This window comes from Solanum dulcamara, chromosome 1, assembly GCF_947179165.1.
Source record: "Solanum dulcamara chromosome 1, daSolDulc1.2, whole genome shotgun sequence".
NCBI classification, from domain to species: domain Eukaryota; kingdom Viridiplantae; phylum Streptophyta; class Magnoliopsida; order Solanales; family Solanaceae; genus Solanum; species Solanum dulcamara.
This window is the reverse complement of record NC_077237.1, coordinates 6,032,965-6,049,956: the sequence shown is the minus strand read 5'-3', so window position 1 is coordinate 6,049,956 and position 16,992 is coordinate 6,032,965. Positions and strand designations below refer to the sequence as shown.

The 16,992-nt window shown below is 32.1% G+C and overlaps 4 protein-coding genes across 4 annotated transcripts; 3 read left to right on the top strand and 1 right to left on the bottom strand.

The window, feature by feature from the left end:
- Positions 1–681: 681 nt before the first annotated feature.
- Positions 682–2,374, top strand: LOC129899730 (uncharacterized). Its single transcript, XM_055974765.1, has one exon. The coding sequence runs from the start codon at positions 850–852 to the stop codon at positions 2,242–2,244; it is 1,395 nt and encodes a 464-aa protein (XP_055830740.1). The 5' UTR covers positions 682–849; the 3' UTR covers positions 2,245–2,374.
- Positions 2,375–4,692: 2,318 nt separating this feature from the next.
- LOC129899741 (uncharacterized) lies at positions 4,693–5,602 on the bottom strand. Its single transcript, XM_055974771.1, has one exon. It carries the CDS (start codon positions 5,418–5,420, stop codon positions 4,962–4,964), a length of 459 nt encoding a protein of 152 aa, XP_055830746.1. The 5' UTR covers positions 5,421–5,602; the 3' UTR covers positions 4,693–4,961.
- A 2,921-nt stretch (positions 5,603–8,523) lies between these two features.
- On the top strand, positions 8,524–10,350 carry LOC129891202 (probable bifunctional TENA-E protein). The gene is made up of 3 exons (XM_055966483.1): positions 8,524–8,694; positions 8,828–9,053; positions 10,034–10,350. Exons 1-3 carry the CDS (start codon positions 8,524–8,526, stop codon positions 10,348–10,350), a joined length of 714 nt encoding a protein of 237 aa, XP_055822458.1.
- A 1,510-nt stretch (positions 10,351–11,860) lies between these two features.
- Positions 11,861–14,577, top strand: LOC129886392 (probable bifunctional TENA-E protein). Its single transcript, XM_055961064.1, has 3 exons — positions 11,861–12,147; positions 13,096–13,313; positions 13,961–14,577. The coding sequence occupies exons 1-3, from the start codon at positions 12,004–12,006 to the stop codon at positions 14,274–14,276; spliced, it is 678 nt and encodes a 225-aa protein (XP_055817039.1). The 5' UTR covers positions 11,861–12,003; the 3' UTR covers positions 14,277–14,577.
- Positions 14,578–16,992: the final 2,415 nt, after the last annotated feature.

Genomic DNA, 16,992 nt, shown 5'->3' with positions numbered 1-16,992 from the left:
TTATCGAATCCAAGAGGGTCGATGTCCGATTCCCTGATCCATTACTCATTTTTTTCCTGAGAAGCAATATATAATATTAAAAATTAATTTAGAAAAAAACTTGATTATTTTTATGAGATATTATTATATAAGGATATTGTTATAATGAAGTCTAATTGCATTTATACATAAACAACTAAAAGAGCATATTTAATTTACTAAAAGTTAAACATGCTTATTTAATTTACCCTGGTATGATGGAATTTAAATGACTAAAAAGAGCATATTTCAATTAATCGAAAGTTAAATATGCTCCAAACGATTAAAATAATAATTTATTGATAACTGAAGGACTAACTGAGTCGTAAACTTTAGATTTTTATCTTCAAATATCTATTTAACTATCAACTTCAAATATTTTCAAGTTCTCATATCAATCAGGTTTTGGGAAAACTTTCGCTCCCGCTCACAAATATTTAAAACAAATTCAAACGCAATTTAAATTTCAAAAACTCAAATTTTGAAATTTTAACTTCGAAATCTAGAGCAATCTACAACCAAAAATTACAACTTTCAAAAACTCATATTTTCCTCGTATCAACCAGGTTTTGGGAAAACTTCCGCTCCTGCACACAAATATTGAAAATAAATTCAAGTAAAATGCATGTTTAAATGCAATTTAAATTTCAAAAATCACCGCTTCAAAAATTCAAATTTTCAAATTTTAATTTCGAAATCTAGAACAATCTATAGTCGAATCGTAACTTCAAAGACTCAAATTTTCCGAACAAAAAGTGTTTCTATAAAAGCATTACATTCTTCCATTTCACCGTATAGAGCTTTCCCTCCTCTTTCTAGAAGAACAAAAAAATGGCTCTGGATCCAATTGCCTTCAAAACCATCGTCCCTTCTCGCTACATCACCTTCACAATCCCAAATCCTTTGCTTCATCTTCATCACTTCAATGCTTCTCAACTCCGCGTTGCAGTTCTTGATTCTCCGGCTCCTTCAAAACCCATTCAAATCGCTGCAATGTTGGTTCCGATCGACCGTGAAACCGATTGGTATTTCTCTACCGAACAAGGTCATCTTCAACTCCTCCTCAACTTCCCTCAGCTCTCTCGCCTTGTTATAATTGGGAATTCACCGAATTCGACAAACCCCACTTCGTATAATCCCCTGTTATGTACAGATGGTGTGGCGGATTTGTCTGTTGTTGAGGAGAATTTGATGCCTTTGTTGATTGAGTTGATACCCAAATCGGCATTTTGTCGAACAGGTGGTGGGTTATGTGAAATCCCGTTTTTGTGCTATGAAGATGAGGTGGTTCGGAGTTTGTTGTTGGATAGATGTGTTGGAGAGTTTGTTGGGGAGATTTTGATAGAAGATGTGGAGTTGGAATTGGAAAATGGGGGTGGTAGAGAGTTTAGGAGGAGATTGAGGTTCAAGAGAATGCCAAATTTGGTACAAACACAAATAAAGATCCGACCCAAGAAAGTCGATTTTGTTAACATGGAGGAAGTAGAATTTGAGATTGTTGATGATGGGGTTTTAGTTCATCCTTATTTGACTCCAATGGTGGCGGGTCTTTCAGTAATCAGGTCATTCTTGGACGCGAAAATTGGAAATGGGATAAAGCCAAAAGCTCTGTGTTTGGGTGTTGGAGGAGGTGCACTTCTTGGTTTTTTGAGCTCTCAATTAGGATTCCAAGTCTTGGGTATTGAGGCTGATAATGTTGTTTTGCAAGTTGCAAGGAAGTATTTCGGGCTGGAAAGTGGTAACTCCATATGTTTATGTGTTGGAGATGCACTAGAAATGATTGGGAAATTCGCAACTCAAGTAGAAAGTGATGGTTTTTGTGGTTATGTTTTGGAGAATGGTGAGCATTTGGATGATTTTGATGGTAAATTTGATGTGATCATGGTTGATTTAGACTCGAGCGATGCTAATATAGGTAGGAGTGCTCCTCCTTTAGCGTTTTTCCAGAAATCCGTGTTATTGGCCACAAAGACATTGCTTAGCAAAGATGGTGTTGTCATCATAAATGTGATTCCTTCAGACCAGTCATCTTACAAGCTAGTAATTACTGAAATTCAAGAAGTTTTCACAGAGTTGTATGAGATAGATGTTGGGAATGGAGATAACTTTGTTCTTATTGCCTCTGCTTCAGAAATTGGACATGTTTCTAGTCACCATCAAAGTAAATTTCTAAAGAAGTTGAAACAAGTATCAGGATCTTTTGTGGACTATATAAGATTAATCTGAAAGGGTTTTTGGTAGCTCAAGTGAAATTGTGCAGTATATGGAGTAACTTGTTTGCTTAAGTTTTATATAGAAAGGATGAGCCAGGACAAGGACAAGTCTAATATTTTTTTTGGTTGATAGAGAAGACAAATCTAATATTTTTTTTGGTTGATAGAGAGATCAAATTGTATAAAGCTCATTTGTTGGTAGCTCAGAGAATTACAAACATGATTCTTGATTTTCAATTGGTTGTTTTTGCATTGCTACTTCATTGATCCTTGAAATTTAGAGCTAGCAAAGTAGAGAAAGTTGTGTATGTTTTCTTAGGAGTTCAATGCAATGTTTGCTTGGTGGCATAAGAAATATTATCTCCGCAAAACTAATGCGACTTTTAATTGGTGGCAGTATTAAATAATACGCACATTAAGCTATACAAACTTTTAGGTGTTATTTCATAGAGTAGTGTATAAGAATAGGAGCATTAGTAATGCGGGAAATTAACTATTTAAAGAAATTTAAAAAAAAATACCACTTTAAAGTAAGTAATTCGTTATAACAATCCCTTCATTATTAACCTAAGCATAGCAATTTTTCATTGTTAGTCCATGTATAAAAATCTCTACATTTTGATTCATACATAACTAGTATGTGAACCAAACGCCCCCTTAGTGTATTTGGGAATCATAGAAAATCCATCCCTACAATCATGAATTAAGAATAGTCGTAACAACAAGGTCTACTCGACACGAGTTCCGCGTTAATGAAACTTTTCAGAGTCGCCTTAACACCATTGAGCCTCCTGCCTAAAGAACAGGGTGCACATATACTGTTAAACTGATAAGAGAACTGACGAAAAGGGCAAAGGTCCATGCAAGCAAGAACTTCACAAGCTTTACTAGATAAGTTTCTTTGACTTCAAAATCTGTGTTGTTGGGACGCTTCAAAAATAGCAATGGGTGCGTGTCGGATCCTCCAAAAGTAGTGCATTTGGAGGATCCGACACGGGTATGACAATATTTTTGGAGAGTCCGAGCAAAATAGCTTCAAATTGATTGCAAATATTTCATAATGGTAAAACCAGAATTTTCTTATGCAGCAACACCAGGTACCAACATATATAATATCCAGAGGCCAATAGCTGATCTTCAGAATACAAAAGTGGTACGACCCTGCCAAGTTACTTTCAGCCAGGCGTCTCTTCGATTTATGCAAGCTCCAGAACAACATTCGACATGCATTCAGTCGGAACTCCTATGACTAATTATAGACACACTTGTTTTTGGAGCGAACTTCAAACATCTTCGTAAGATATCACTAGGGAAGTGCTCAATCGACCAAAGGTTGTTGAAGGCTCGGTCTAAGCAAACAATCTGGTGTAACTGGGAGATCATTCCTTGAAGAATATAACACAATCTAGAGCAATCAGCCACCCACTTAACTCTACAAAGATATCGGATTAAGACAAGTTCTTTCTAGCTTGGAAAGGTCTATTACAACCAATTCATTTTTTTCTTGATTGTACTATTAGATAAAAAGGTCAAAACAACAACAATAACAAACGCAATTTAATCCTACAAGGTAGGGCCTAGGAGCGTAGAATGTACGCAAACCTTGCCCTACATTGTGGAGGTGAGTTATGCACCAGCCGAAAAAACGAACCCGGGTCTGTACCATGGCAGGGTACTATTCTACCACAAGACCACTGGTTCTTGATATACAAGGTGAAAGCATCAAAAGAATTTATGTAGTCATTGCTCATAACCTGTTTGTATAGCAACTGTGCAACTCCAGTTCATGCAGTTCTTCCACAAATGCAGCAGCACACAGGAGCTCCAGTTTAGTATCTAATGCAGGTGATCAGAGTAGATTTTTCAGCTCAAAGGCTCTCCAACTAACTTGAGCTCAGTTACACTATATCACCTATAGTGCATCCATTCTTGATGTCTCATAATTAGAGTTAGATCAATTACTTGTTTATATAATTTCCAATATGATTTGGAGTTGTAATCATCTATCGATGAATAAAGCTTCTAATTTCTCTCAGAGAATTCATGGCTGTTAGAAGCTCATTGCAGTATTCTCTTCAGATTTTCCAAAACAATAAGTATTTGCATTATCCTGATTTATGTATGCTTTTTGGCATTATCAAGCATTCAGAAGGCGGAGGTAGAAGCCAACATATGGGTCTAGCCAACTAGTTTTAGTTTAAATTATCAAGAAATTCGCTAAATATATACAAAACTTAAATTGAGAACCAAGTTACTAACACATAATATCGCTAACCTAAAATTTAGAACCCATAAAGTTCAAATCCTGGATTGCCTCTAGCCCTCATTGAGTTCTTATTCCTCAAGTGATTGTTCAGAGATCCATTATTTTGCCCTTTTTGATTATTGCTTCCTCTGTAAAACAATTGATTGGTTCTAAAACTGCAAGTAACTGAAAGAAAAAACAACAACAACATACCCATTGTAGTCCCACAAAGTGATGTCTGTCTGGCACGGATAGAGTGTAGGCAGACCTTGTTTCCAATACACCTCAGACTCAAAGAAAAACAGTCCAAAGCAGTCCAAAAAAGATAAAAATAACAAACACAAAAACAAGAGGATGATAAAAGAAGGAACTTTAGCATATAACCAAGTTTCAATTCACTTCTGAGAGTTCAAGCTAAACAAAATAAAAATACTAACTTTACACTAAAATTTTAGTGCACAAAAATGGGAATTACCCAAAAATAGCTAAAGCAGAGTAATGAGTATGAAAATGAGAAGAGCAGCAACAAAAGAGTACTTAAGAGCAGCAAGAAGAATAGCCAGTGCAATCACAAACAACTGCCACAATATACTTACACTAGCCCATGTCAACAGACCCGTTAACCCAACTGCCACAATATTATCCGGGTCCGGATCCAACAAAAGATCCATCCATCTTAAATTCAATCTGGGCTTTCCTCCACCATCACCATTATTACTTCCATTTCCGTTGCTAGAACCATTGTTCTTCAACCCATTTTCTTGATTTTCTTCAGTATTATTGCCCCCATTTTCTGCTGCAAAAACAAGAAACTGTTTTCTTTTAGGGCAAATTTTTGATTTGGGGTTGTGAATTGGGGAAAAGGGAAAATGGGTTTTGGTGATTGATGGGTTTTGAAGGATTGGTGGTGAATATGAGGGGGATATGTACATTAATATTGCCATGAAAATGTAGCAAAGATTGATTTGAGGTGATGGAAAATGGAGAGGAATCAAACAACAAAGGTTTTTTTTTTTTAAAGCTAAAATTATGATTTGACCTCTTTAATTGATTTCTATAAGCACTTTGGTCCTCAAAACTTCTAAATTGTTGCTCCTACACCTTATTTTTATGAGATAATTAGTTAAAAGTATAATTGACCCAAATACATAGTCAAAATAGGCCAAAATTTTAAAATTTTATCATATATAGCCACTAATCTATTGACATTTCTCTTTCCTACCCATCCAAAATACACTCTCACTCTCTTTCCTATCACATTCCATTTTCTGTCCATCGTTGAAATTTTTAAATGTGATTTTATTGCTATGAGAATTTGGCAATAGTTAACTTGCTGATAATTTTTTTGATGAAGGTGACTATTGCAGTAATGGCGCAACGATAATTAACTGATTTATTTGTTTGCTTATTCAGAGTGAAATGAATGATCTCATATGTATATATAGTTGAATGATTGATTGGTAATGACTCCTACTTTTGGAAAAATTTACATATTAAGTCATTGTTTTATCTTTGTTATTGGAGTTGTGAAGTGCTATTGATATTTCATTGAACCCATAGGCAATCATTATTGAAGCTCGCTTCAAAATTTGAAATTTGAATTTTGACAAATAAGCTTTATTTTGAGTAGGCATTGTTGCAAAAGATCGACTACGTATTGAGGAGACTAAATATGAAAATTGAGATGATTTGGTGTAATTTTTGAAGTGTTTTTGGATGAATATGATGCTTTGATTCAAGAAAAAAATACGAAAGTCCATTTTAAAAAAATAATATATTATATATTATTATATATGAATGTATAAATACCTTTTATATTTTTGTATAATATTATATATTGGGTGTACAATAATAGTGTATGTCAAATTTTTAAATATTTTTGTAAAAATAAAATATGAAAAAATTATATATTATTGTAAACCAGATATATAATAGTGTATGCTGGAATTTTTTTTATCGAAATATTTATAATGTAAATTTTGAGCTATATTTTTACAATACAAGTTATGTAATTGTATATTTGTGATATTTTTTCTTTTTTTATTATCTCTTAAAACAAATGATTGTAGAAAACTAGTAGTCAAGCAAGTAAGAATAAGAGTCTGTTTAGATAGGCTTATTTTAAGTACTTTTTAAGTTAAAATAGCTTTTAAGCTCTTTTATTGTGTTTGGATAGATGAAGAGAGTGTTTTTGAACATTCATGTTAAGGCAAAACAGCTTTGAAAAAGTTGAAAATGAAAAATTGAAATTTCCAACTTAAAAAAGCAGCTTCAAGAAAGTTTATCCAAATAGACTATAAGGGGTCGTTTGGTTGGGAACAAATTATTATGGGATTAATTTTCCCGGAATAAGTTATCCCGGGATAAGTTATTCCTTCATGTAATGGGATAAGTTATTCCTCCATGTATATGGGATAACTTATTTCATCTCTAAGGTATAAATAATGGAATAAATAATCATAGGACTGTCTAATACCTCCAACCAAATGTAGGATAAAATAATCCTTCATTTTATTCTTGAAATTATTATACCTTATACCTCATACCAAACAATCCCTAAGAGTTTGCTCGTATTCTTATGCTTCAATTTGACAGAGGGATAGATCTTGATACCAATTGTTTAGTAGTCAGTGTTACGTCAAAAAATTACTAGATTATAAAGAAAATTCTTTTTTACCCATGATTTTGAGTATTTGTACGAAGAAAAGAATCTCATACGAAAATTAGAAAAAAATTATCTTATTTTTAAGCGGATTCATGTGTATATGTTCGGATGGATAAATAATAAAAAACGAATAAGTTACTCGATTGACTAAATCTCAGAGGAGTAATTGAGGATTGAAACAAATGGATAACAAGAATTTTGGGAATTCATTGGGGAATCTTGATTGGTGTTGAGCTAATAGAGATGACACTAATTACTTGTTACTTTGAAGAAAGTATCAAATCGACTTCTATCTATATGAGAACTTACATTAGTTTAGCTCTTTCAATCTAATACATATATTGATTGGGAGAACTCGTCAATTGCTAGACATAACACATAAGTCGACAATAAAAAAATACGAATTTATAATGTCAAAAAAAAAAATCATTAAATTATCATTTACAGAAAACTTGAAAGAAATTATGGACCGACATGTTCCAATATGTGTTTGATTGAATATATTTTTCACCAAAAAAAAGAGTATTTACCATCAAAATAGGTAAAATTATAACTTGTCTTATTTATGGACATTTTCCCCAAATGTCCCAGCTCTTATATAATTTTAACCCATGTCAATTAAATCTTACACTTTGTTATCTAACTTCTAATTAAAAACTATCACTGAAAAATAATTCAAAAAATTATGTTCCTAATAAAAAAAAGATGCTTTTAATGGTTTCAAACAGAAAAGTTTCGCCATATTAAGTAACTTCACTGTTTTTATTTGTTTGGCTTAGTTTGTTGGGATACAAATTATTATTTTTTGGTTTTCTATTCGGTGTTCGAAGTTTGTATTAGAGCCCCGATTAAATTTGGATCGCGCACTGCAGGACCTGCTCTCCCAACAGAATTTTCTCCATATCACGAGGTTGAATTCGATGCCTCTGATTAAGAATGAAATAATTTCATCACTATACCACAATCTACGTTGATAAGATACAAAATTTGTTTGGCTTAATTGGACACATAATCATGCCTCAATATAAATATCGAACGCTTCACTAAAAAAAACAAAATATTATCATCATTTTGTACTTTCAGAATCTTAAATTTAATTTAATTTTAATATAACTATGAAATAGAGATTGTCTAAAAAAAAATCATAATTATCATGTCTAGCAGAAGGTGGAGGCTTCTCAAAAGAAACACTATTTTTCTCAACACGTGTCTATATGATTTATTGCTGGACGCTTCTGATAAGTAACTACTAAGAGCACCCAACATTAGAGTATATAAAAAGTGAGTAAATTATATATAGTTAAGTACAAGAACAATATGCAAATATAGAGCTAAAAGCAAAAAAAAAACAAACTTGTAGCATAGGCATTAATTAATTAGATATGGAGGAGAGAAAGAATAATGAAGGAGGCAATAAGGGGAAACAACAAGTAACACAAATAGAAAAGTGGCTAAGGAAACATAAGTTAGAGTATACTGCAGCTACTAGACATCCTTTTATTTATTCAATCCATGATGGTTCTATCCATTTCTCTTCTTACAAAAAATGGCTGGTAATAATATTGTGTATTTATTATTATTATTATTTTGACAAATTTAATTATTGAGCTCTTTTTGCTAGGGGTATGATGATGAAGTTGTGTTTTTTTAAAAAATAATTGAACTAAGTTAATTGAAGTACTGCAGGAAAGGGAATATTTGTTTGTGAAAATAGCTTTGGCACCATTTGCAGCTAGTGTTTTGCTTAAAGCTTGGAAAGAGTCAGTTGATAGCTCTGATGTTGAACTCATATTGGCTGTTTTGGGCTATTTGAATGATGAGATTTGTTGGTTAAAAGAAGAAGCTCCCAAGTGGCACATTTCATTGACAAATGATGTTGTTGATGACAACAAGCATGTCCTTGATTACTTTGGCTAATCTGATGTTAAATATTTATATTGAGGCCAATCAAATTTGAATTCTGTAATGATCTGAGTTCGAGCATGGTATGGTACTGCCTATTTCTATTGGTGATTCTAATAGGATTATTTGTTTCCGTCTCAAATTCGAAACTTCTGATTTAATTAATTTGATTGGAGGAGGAATTCCAATAATTCCACTGCTAATTACTACTATTGGTAATAATGCTTAGGTGAGAATCTAAACTTTGGAATTTATGGTACCTTTAGTTAATTAATATCCAATAATAACTTTTTCACTCTCAAATATTTAGTGAATATTTTAATACACATGTGATTTGACTAAATATTATTGTATACATTTAAATTCGTAGATTCTACAAGTAGGGTTTAATTTCAGTTAGCGTTGTGGGAGGCTACTCCTCCCTAAATCCTAGTTCATGCTTATATGAAGGTAATATATCCCTCTGAAGAGGCATCTCAGAAGTCACATAAACTCTTAAACTTTAGGGATATTCAGAAAAAGATTAAGATATGTCAAGACTCTTCTTGATAATCAACACTTCAATAAGATTCATTCACAAAACTTTTGAGGAAGATTAAGTTCAAATCATCCTAGTTCGAGGAATACGCCACCAACGGCCCTCGAATCAAGGGGAGATCTAGAAGAGGAGAATCAAGGGATAAACAAATTTGTATCTATAATGTTTATCAATAAAATTATTTTACTGCATATTTTATTTGTGATAACAATTTATTTTCTATCACTTTAAAATTTATTGCGGACAATTATATTATTGTCCTAATTGTTTTAACTAGGCAAAAGTTACCATATGTTATAACCTACAATAATTACTCTAATGACATGACAAATGGTATTCATGATCCTCTTTAGGGGTTAATTATGTTACATTCACTTCTTGTAGTGGTTAATTTTATCATACATTTTTTCAATTAACTATATGGTTTCATATAATAATGAATTTATAATACAGGTTTTTCGAACGTTTGACAAGCCCAGAAGTGAAGTATTCAGAGGCAGTAACCATTTTATGGGCAGTGGAATCAGTTTATCACAATGGTTTTGGACATTGTTTAGAAGAAGGAAATAACACTCCAAATGAAATGAAAGAGGGTTGTAAAATATGGGGCAGTGAGAATTTCAAACAATATTGTCAATCACTTGAAAACATAGCTAATACAAGGCTAGAAGAGGCATCGAACGAACAAGTATCAAAGACTGAAGTATTAATCCTTGAATTTTTTGAGAATGTTGTTCGTTTTTGGAATATGAACCTTGGTGAAACTTGAAGTTTTTGTTTTGTGGTACGTACTAGTTCAACGTTTAATATGGTTTGTGTTACTTATATAGTATATGTTATCAACTTATTTTCTTTATTTCCACCATATGTTATCGACTTATTATCTTATATATCAGGTAGAAAATGATGTATATTAATGTACATGCATAGCTAGCATGAGTATATAGTAGTGTATTGTGTTAGTGTTGATTAATAATTTAATATTGCTCATCTTTTTTAATCGATCGTGGAACTTATGTTTACTTATTTATATATGTTTTGAGAATATCCGATTTTACTTCATGAATCGACCATTTTTTATAAATAGATGAGATAGACTACTTTTTTTGCGTTTTTAAACTCTCTTTGCTAACCAAACTACTTTTGTTGTCCTCTATAAGTTAATTTCGAATAGAATTTCTCATATTTCATAGTATTAAGCAAGAACCAAATCAATGAAATTGCTTGATTCGTGAAATCCATATTTAAGTCAAATGCGATTTTTTTTAGCCCTATAAACATTGTATTTACAACTAAAAGTTAACAAAATAATTATTATAAAACTTCGAAATTTAATACTAAAATTTTGTATTTTTAAATGGAACTTGGGAAGGAAACTCGAGAAAAACAGTTCTAACTATAACTAAGAGGTTAATTTTTACTCCTAAATCACTCTTAAAAAGAAGCCACAAACTTTTTCAAGTTTGGGTGAAGGTTCAAAAAATATTATTTTATACTTGTAAGTTCTAAAAATTATTAAAAATACTCATAAGTTTGTGTTCATTTTATAATGAATATGTTCTATTAATAAAAAAAAATTACAACACAATTGATAACAATTAACAACAACAAAATAAAAATATGAGCAAGAGCAATACATTAATAGAATTAAAAATAAATTATTCTTTTCCCAATCTTGTCACTCAAACTATTCTTTTTTAGGAGGTAATAACAAACTATTATTTTATAAAATCTTTCCACATTGTACGAACAATCTCTTTCTGACAAGCTTTCATTTCTAGATCAAGTGACCGAGAAAACGAAGCAATATTGTTAATCTAAGTCGATTGTTGATCATTTTCTTCAACGATCATATCATCACTTTCATATTCAGTGAATATTCCATCACTACTTTGATTTTCACACAAAAAATTATATAATATGTTTCTCCTGCATGTCTAAATCACAATTATTCATGCCTTATCGTAGTATTTTGAATCTACTTTTTTCACGCACCAAATATTTTTATAAATAAATTTTATTTAATGGTGTTGGTTAACTATATTAATGGAGTAAGTTGGTAGATAAATAATTAGTTGGAATTAAAAAATAATAGGTATTTTTATAAAATATAAAATTTGGGATAATTTTTAAATTTTTCAAATTTTCCAAGTTCTCAAGTTCTAATTTTTTTTAAAACTTGAAAAACTTGAAATTTTTGCAAAATATATTTGTCAAAATATATGAACAAACATTAATTCCCAATTTGTTTTGAATTTTTCCCCACAAACTGTCAAGTAAGTTTAAGGCGGGGCAAGTGTTGCCTGGCACGAAGCCGCCCCATATTTATTTCTCTACACAATGCCTCGTGTTCTCCACTCTTCCCAAAGAAAAAGCAAATAGTCTCCGCTCCATAGCAAAGGAAGAAGAAGTTGAAAAGAAAATGGAAGAATCTAAGAAAGAAATGTTGATGATCCAAAAATGGCTTAATCAACACAATGAACTCTACACTTCGGCCACCAGACACCCATTTACTCTTAGCATTCGTGATGGCTCTGTTGACTTCTCTTCCTTCAAACGATGGCTGGTAATTAATTTTTCTCCAAATTCTTCTGTTTCTCGACTTAAAAAAAAGGTTCTTCTTTTACTTGCTAATTGTACTAAACATGAAGTTTATGCTATCAAATTCCGCGTTGAACTAACCCCCTCATGTTTGGATCCGGATATTCTTTATATGGGGTTTCACTGTCGTTTGGTCAGAGTATGACATTCAAGGATGGGGAGTATATTCATAAATTTGACCCCTTGTGCAACCACCTATATCTGCAGCTGTGGTAATGATGGCGTGATTTGGTAATATGCCAATTTAACCACTACTAGATAAAATGATTTCTTCCACTTCTGAATTCCAAATAATTTTATGAGAGGGGTTAGTACACTAAGATTTAAGGTCATTTCTTCAAATTGCTCTCCATTTCTAAGTTCATAGCCTTCGCGGTAGCTTCAATAAAAGGCCTGTTCAGGAAGACCATCTAATTCTCCTTAATGGGAGAAAGTTTTTGCTTACTATCAATGACTCTGAGTACTATTCTAAAGCATTCACATTTAGACCATCTTAGAGATGTTCTAAGTATCTTTATTTGATTATTTATGTGAATTCTGTTCAGCTCAATAGAATGTAACAGCTAGCTTCAATATATTATTGTTTGCGGCCTGAAAAAATTGGAGATCTGATCGGAGCTTGATGACCCTTTAGTATTGTATTAGTTTGGACAAGATAATCGACTTTTCACAGCATATCTCCTCGCAACTCCCAATCACATACATTCCTAGTCTTTGATACTGCAGCAACATATTCAGCAAACTGATCGGACCTTGATGATTTTGATTTATGTCTGTAACCATATTCTCTGAGTGTAACACTTATCTTCTCTTTTTTGTTTCTGCAACTGAAATATGTCCCATGTTCTGTTCAGTTTTTTTCTTGCAAGTTCATGCAGTTTTCTAGCAGTTAAAGATTAGAAGTTGAATGCAGGGACAAGATTATATATTTGTTAGAGCCTTTGTTCCTTTCGTAGCAAGTTTACTGTTGAAAGCTTGGAAGGAGTCTGATGACGATTCGGACATAGAGGTCATTTTAGGTGGTATTGCTGCGCTGAACGACGAGATATCATGGTTCAAGAGAGAAGCATCTAAGTGGAGTGTTTCATTGTCCAGTATTGTTCCTCAAAAGGCTAACCTGGAATATTGCAGGTATAAAATGCACTATATACTTACAAGATCATACACATTTTCGTAATCTGCAGAGTCTTGTTTTAGTGGTTCTTGCCCCGCTACTATAATTTCTATGTTTTTATCATGAATGACTTCCGTTCAACATGATATAGGTTGTCTTATGTCTCATCTATTATGTTCATCCTTTTTCTTACAAAGCTGTTGAGAATTTAACAATTATGATTTGATAGTTTTCACAAGATGCACTCCGGCCTTGCTTAGTTTTTATTCTACTGTTCCACCTTTTTATTTTAACAAGGCAGGCATTGCTTAACAATTATGATTTGATAGGCATTTCTTTAGAATCCACCGAACTTGTATTCAAGCTCCTAGCCGTGCTGTATGGTTGACTAACTTGCTGCTAAAGTTCATCGCAGCTTTTGTAGTTGTTTTGGCTGTTAATGTAGAAACAGTATGAAATACACATCATGCCTTTTATTCTCAGATCCTGTTTTACTTGTGCCTAAACAATCTCCTCTGCTTCGCCTTTTCCTTTCAGCAAAACCAAAATAAAAAGATATGTTCTGTGTGGAGATAGAGAAATTGTTTTATAGTCCTCACCATATACTATTTGGGAGCTTATGTGGAGATAAAGTGTTAATCTAATTTGCCTCTTTTGCTACCAGATTTTTGGAAAGCCTAATGAGTCCTGAAGTAGAATATACAGTTGCTGTTACAGCCTTTTGGGCAATCGAAACTGTCTATCAAGAAAGTTATGCCCATTGCTTATCAGATGGCTCTAAAACCCCAGAAGAACTAAAAGAGACTTGTCAAAGATGGGGCAATGATGGTTTTGGTCAATATTGCCATACTCTTCAAAATATAGCTAATCATCGTCTTGAGAAGTCACCAGAAGATGTCATCTCAAAAGCTGAGGCAATGGTTATACGCGTTCTGGAGTATGAAGTTGAGTTTTGGAACATGAGTCGCGGGGAAACCTAAGTGCCTCTTGCCCCTCCCACCGTTGCTCATGTAGTGGCATTTCAAATTGTATGAGGTCCTCGCGTTTTGATACATTTTTCTTTGGTTGACATATGGACCAAGGATGATATGTTTGTACTGTATACAGAAACATGCTAAGTACTTGTGTATGCCTCGACTATTCCATCACTATTTTTCTACTACCTCTCATCAGTGGTGCTTTTCAATGAGGTTTGAAGAAAAACTGCAGTTTTATCATGAATTTTCTTCATGCAGAAACTGGATTCTGATGATGATTAATAAAGTGGACAATCTTTTTCTATGATTGACATTTTTATATAGGGAAACTTACCTAAATATACTATGAGCCCGTTTGGATGGGCTTAAAAAAAAGTAACTTTTATGTATGAAGTGCTTTTAGAACTTTAAAGTGCTGAAAGTTATTTTTATAAATAAGCAGTTGAGTGTTTGGATAAAAGTGCTTAAATGAGAAAAATTATGTGAATTTTAGGGTTAAAAGAATAAAGAGGGTAGTTTGGAAATTTAGTTAAAATATAAGGGATATAAAAGTAATTTCCATGGTCAAAGAAAATGACTTTAAGCACTTGGAAAAAAAAAGTTAGGAATCCTAACTTTTCATTTTTGATTGACTTTAAGGACTTTCTGGCTTAAAGTTAGTCTTAGGCAAACACGTCCAAAAGCTGAAAAGGGGCTTTAAGTTGGTTTTGACCAACTTAAAGCCAATCCAAACGGGCTCTATATCTTAGAAAATATTTACCAATTATAGCTATATAATTTTAATACATTCATATTGCAGATATAATTCACTTTTAATACAAACTATAGATTTATTTTTTTATCAAAACAAGCCTAATATATTTTAGACCTTTATATTGCATACAAAATTACTTTTCTACATAGTGTAATACATTTACTCTCTCTGTCCAATAATAGTTGTCCATTATTGACTTGGAACACACTTTCAAAAACAATAAATAATAGGGGTAGTATTACTATATTACGCTTTGAATATATTAAATTTAATGCTTTAGGAAATGTATTAGATATTGAATAGTACTCTCTCTATTCCATATTAATTGAATTTTTAATCTTTTTTTATTGTTCAAAATAATTGAATTATTTAAAGTTCAAGATGAATGTTTGAATTTTTTTTCATATTTGCCCTTTCATTTATTGAAGTTTTATATTTTTTAGGAGATAAATTATACTCTTTACAAAGTTATATTTATGATTTCACAAAAGGCAATAGTGAAAATTATGATTCAAATTATGTCCTTGAATGTTTTCTTAATATGTGTGCATTGCCTCACAAATTCAATCAATATGAAATAGAGAGAGTATCTAATAATAAGAGTACAATGAACATAAATGGGTAAATAATTCATTGATTTTTCAAATTGGACAAGTATTGTTGGACATCTATTTTTAATATAGTGGACAAGTAAAGATGGATAGAGAGAGAGTATACTACATGCATAATTCATTTTTTATATATAGTGCAATTTTTTTACCAAAACAAGTATAATACATTTATAATATATATATATATATACACACACACATATAATTCACTTTTAATACAGAGCTCAGTTGGTTGGCTACCTGAACTCCACCTTATTGGTGAGAGTTTGATTCCCCACATTGTAATCCTTCCTCCCCATTTCCTCTTCCCCTATCCCCATTTTTTTTTAAAGATTAAATATGTTTGATAAATATCACAAGAACTAAAATATATATCTATAACTAATCAAAATTGCTACTATTATTATTTACTGCCAAAACGAATTTCCGAGAAAAAATATATGAATAATTACTATTTTTAAGAAACTTTGCGACCATACCATAAAATATTATTTGTTTTTATTTGATTTAATAGAGAATTAGCCAAACGCATTTTTCGATCCAGTGAATTAAAAAGAGAAAAAAGTAAAAAAAAGAATTTCGGAGTAAAAAAAAAAGAGGCGGGAACGTAATCAAATAAAAAGGCGGCTAAACAATAAACTTTTCAAACCTAAAGTGTCAAAAAAAGAAAAAAACTCTTCACACACGAGTATCGCTTCACCTTCAGTTTTTCGGCGAGCTTTCTGAACTTACCAATCGGAGGCGCCACATTTTCCGACGAGCATCTGAACTTACAAATCGGAGGCGCCACATTTTCCGATCAGAACAATTCATGTAGTTTTTGTGATCATTGAATCACTTTATAACTGATTATATTTAGCAATAGAAGCGTACATTCAAATTAGATCTATGATTGACGATATGATTATTGCTTTGGTTTTAATTTTAATTTGAACATTTGCATTGTTGTTAACTTAAATAAGGAACTTGTGTGAAAAACTCTAAAGGTTCTATAGATGATCCGATTTAATTTTTCGAGTTCTATGTAAACTTCAAAGGGGAAAAAATTTCTAGATGATGTTTGATTGCATTTCGTATAATTTGTGTGGATGATTTATTGCTGTGTTGTTTTTCTTGGAGGAAGAGAGAGAAGTATGTCCTCATTAGTCAATTTAACTTCTCTTTTATTTTGAATTGCCAATGTTCATGTCCTGACATGACGGGTGTGGAGGTCGAAGATTAGGGTGGAAGCTTAGTAGGAAGATGGATGTGTTTCTTTTCCATTCTTAGAGAGTAGTATTTTCTTCTTGTTTTTTCCTTATCCTTAGATTGCTATTATTACCTGTTATTATTTATCCTCGTTATCTTATTTTGT

Bases quoted from the DNA above. Each gene is read 5' to 3' on its own strand.
- LOC129899730 (XM_055974765.1), top strand. From the start codon at position 850: ATGGCTCTGGATCCAATTGCCTTCAAAACCATCGTCCCTTCTCGCTAC.
- LOC129899741 (XM_055974771.1), bottom strand. From the start codon at position 5,420: ATGGCAATATTAATGTACATATCCCCCTCATATTCACCACCAATCCTT.
- LOC129891202 (XM_055966483.1), top strand. From the start codon at position 8,524: ATGGAGGAGAGAAAGAATAATGAAGGAGGCAATAAGGGGAAACAACAA. The intron at 8,695-8,827 runs GTAATAATATTG...GAAGTACTGCAG, and splicing joins CTTCTTACAAAAAATGGCTG to GAAAGGGAATATTTGTTTGT. The intron at 9,054-10,033 runs GCTAATCTGATG...ATTTATAATACA, and splicing joins GCATGTCCTTGATTACTTTG to GGTTTTTCGAACGTTTGACA.
- LOC129886392 (XM_055961064.1), top strand. From the start codon at position 12,004: ATGGAAGAATCTAAGAAAGAAATGTTGATGATCCAAAAATGGCTTAAT. The intron at 12,148-13,095 runs GTAATTAATTTT...AGTTGAATGCAG, and splicing joins CTTCCTTCAAACGATGGCTG to GGACAAGATTATATATTTGT. The intron at 13,314-13,960 runs GTATAAAATGCA...TTTTGCTACCAG, and splicing joins GCTAACCTGGAATATTGCAG to ATTTTTGGAAAGCCTAATGA.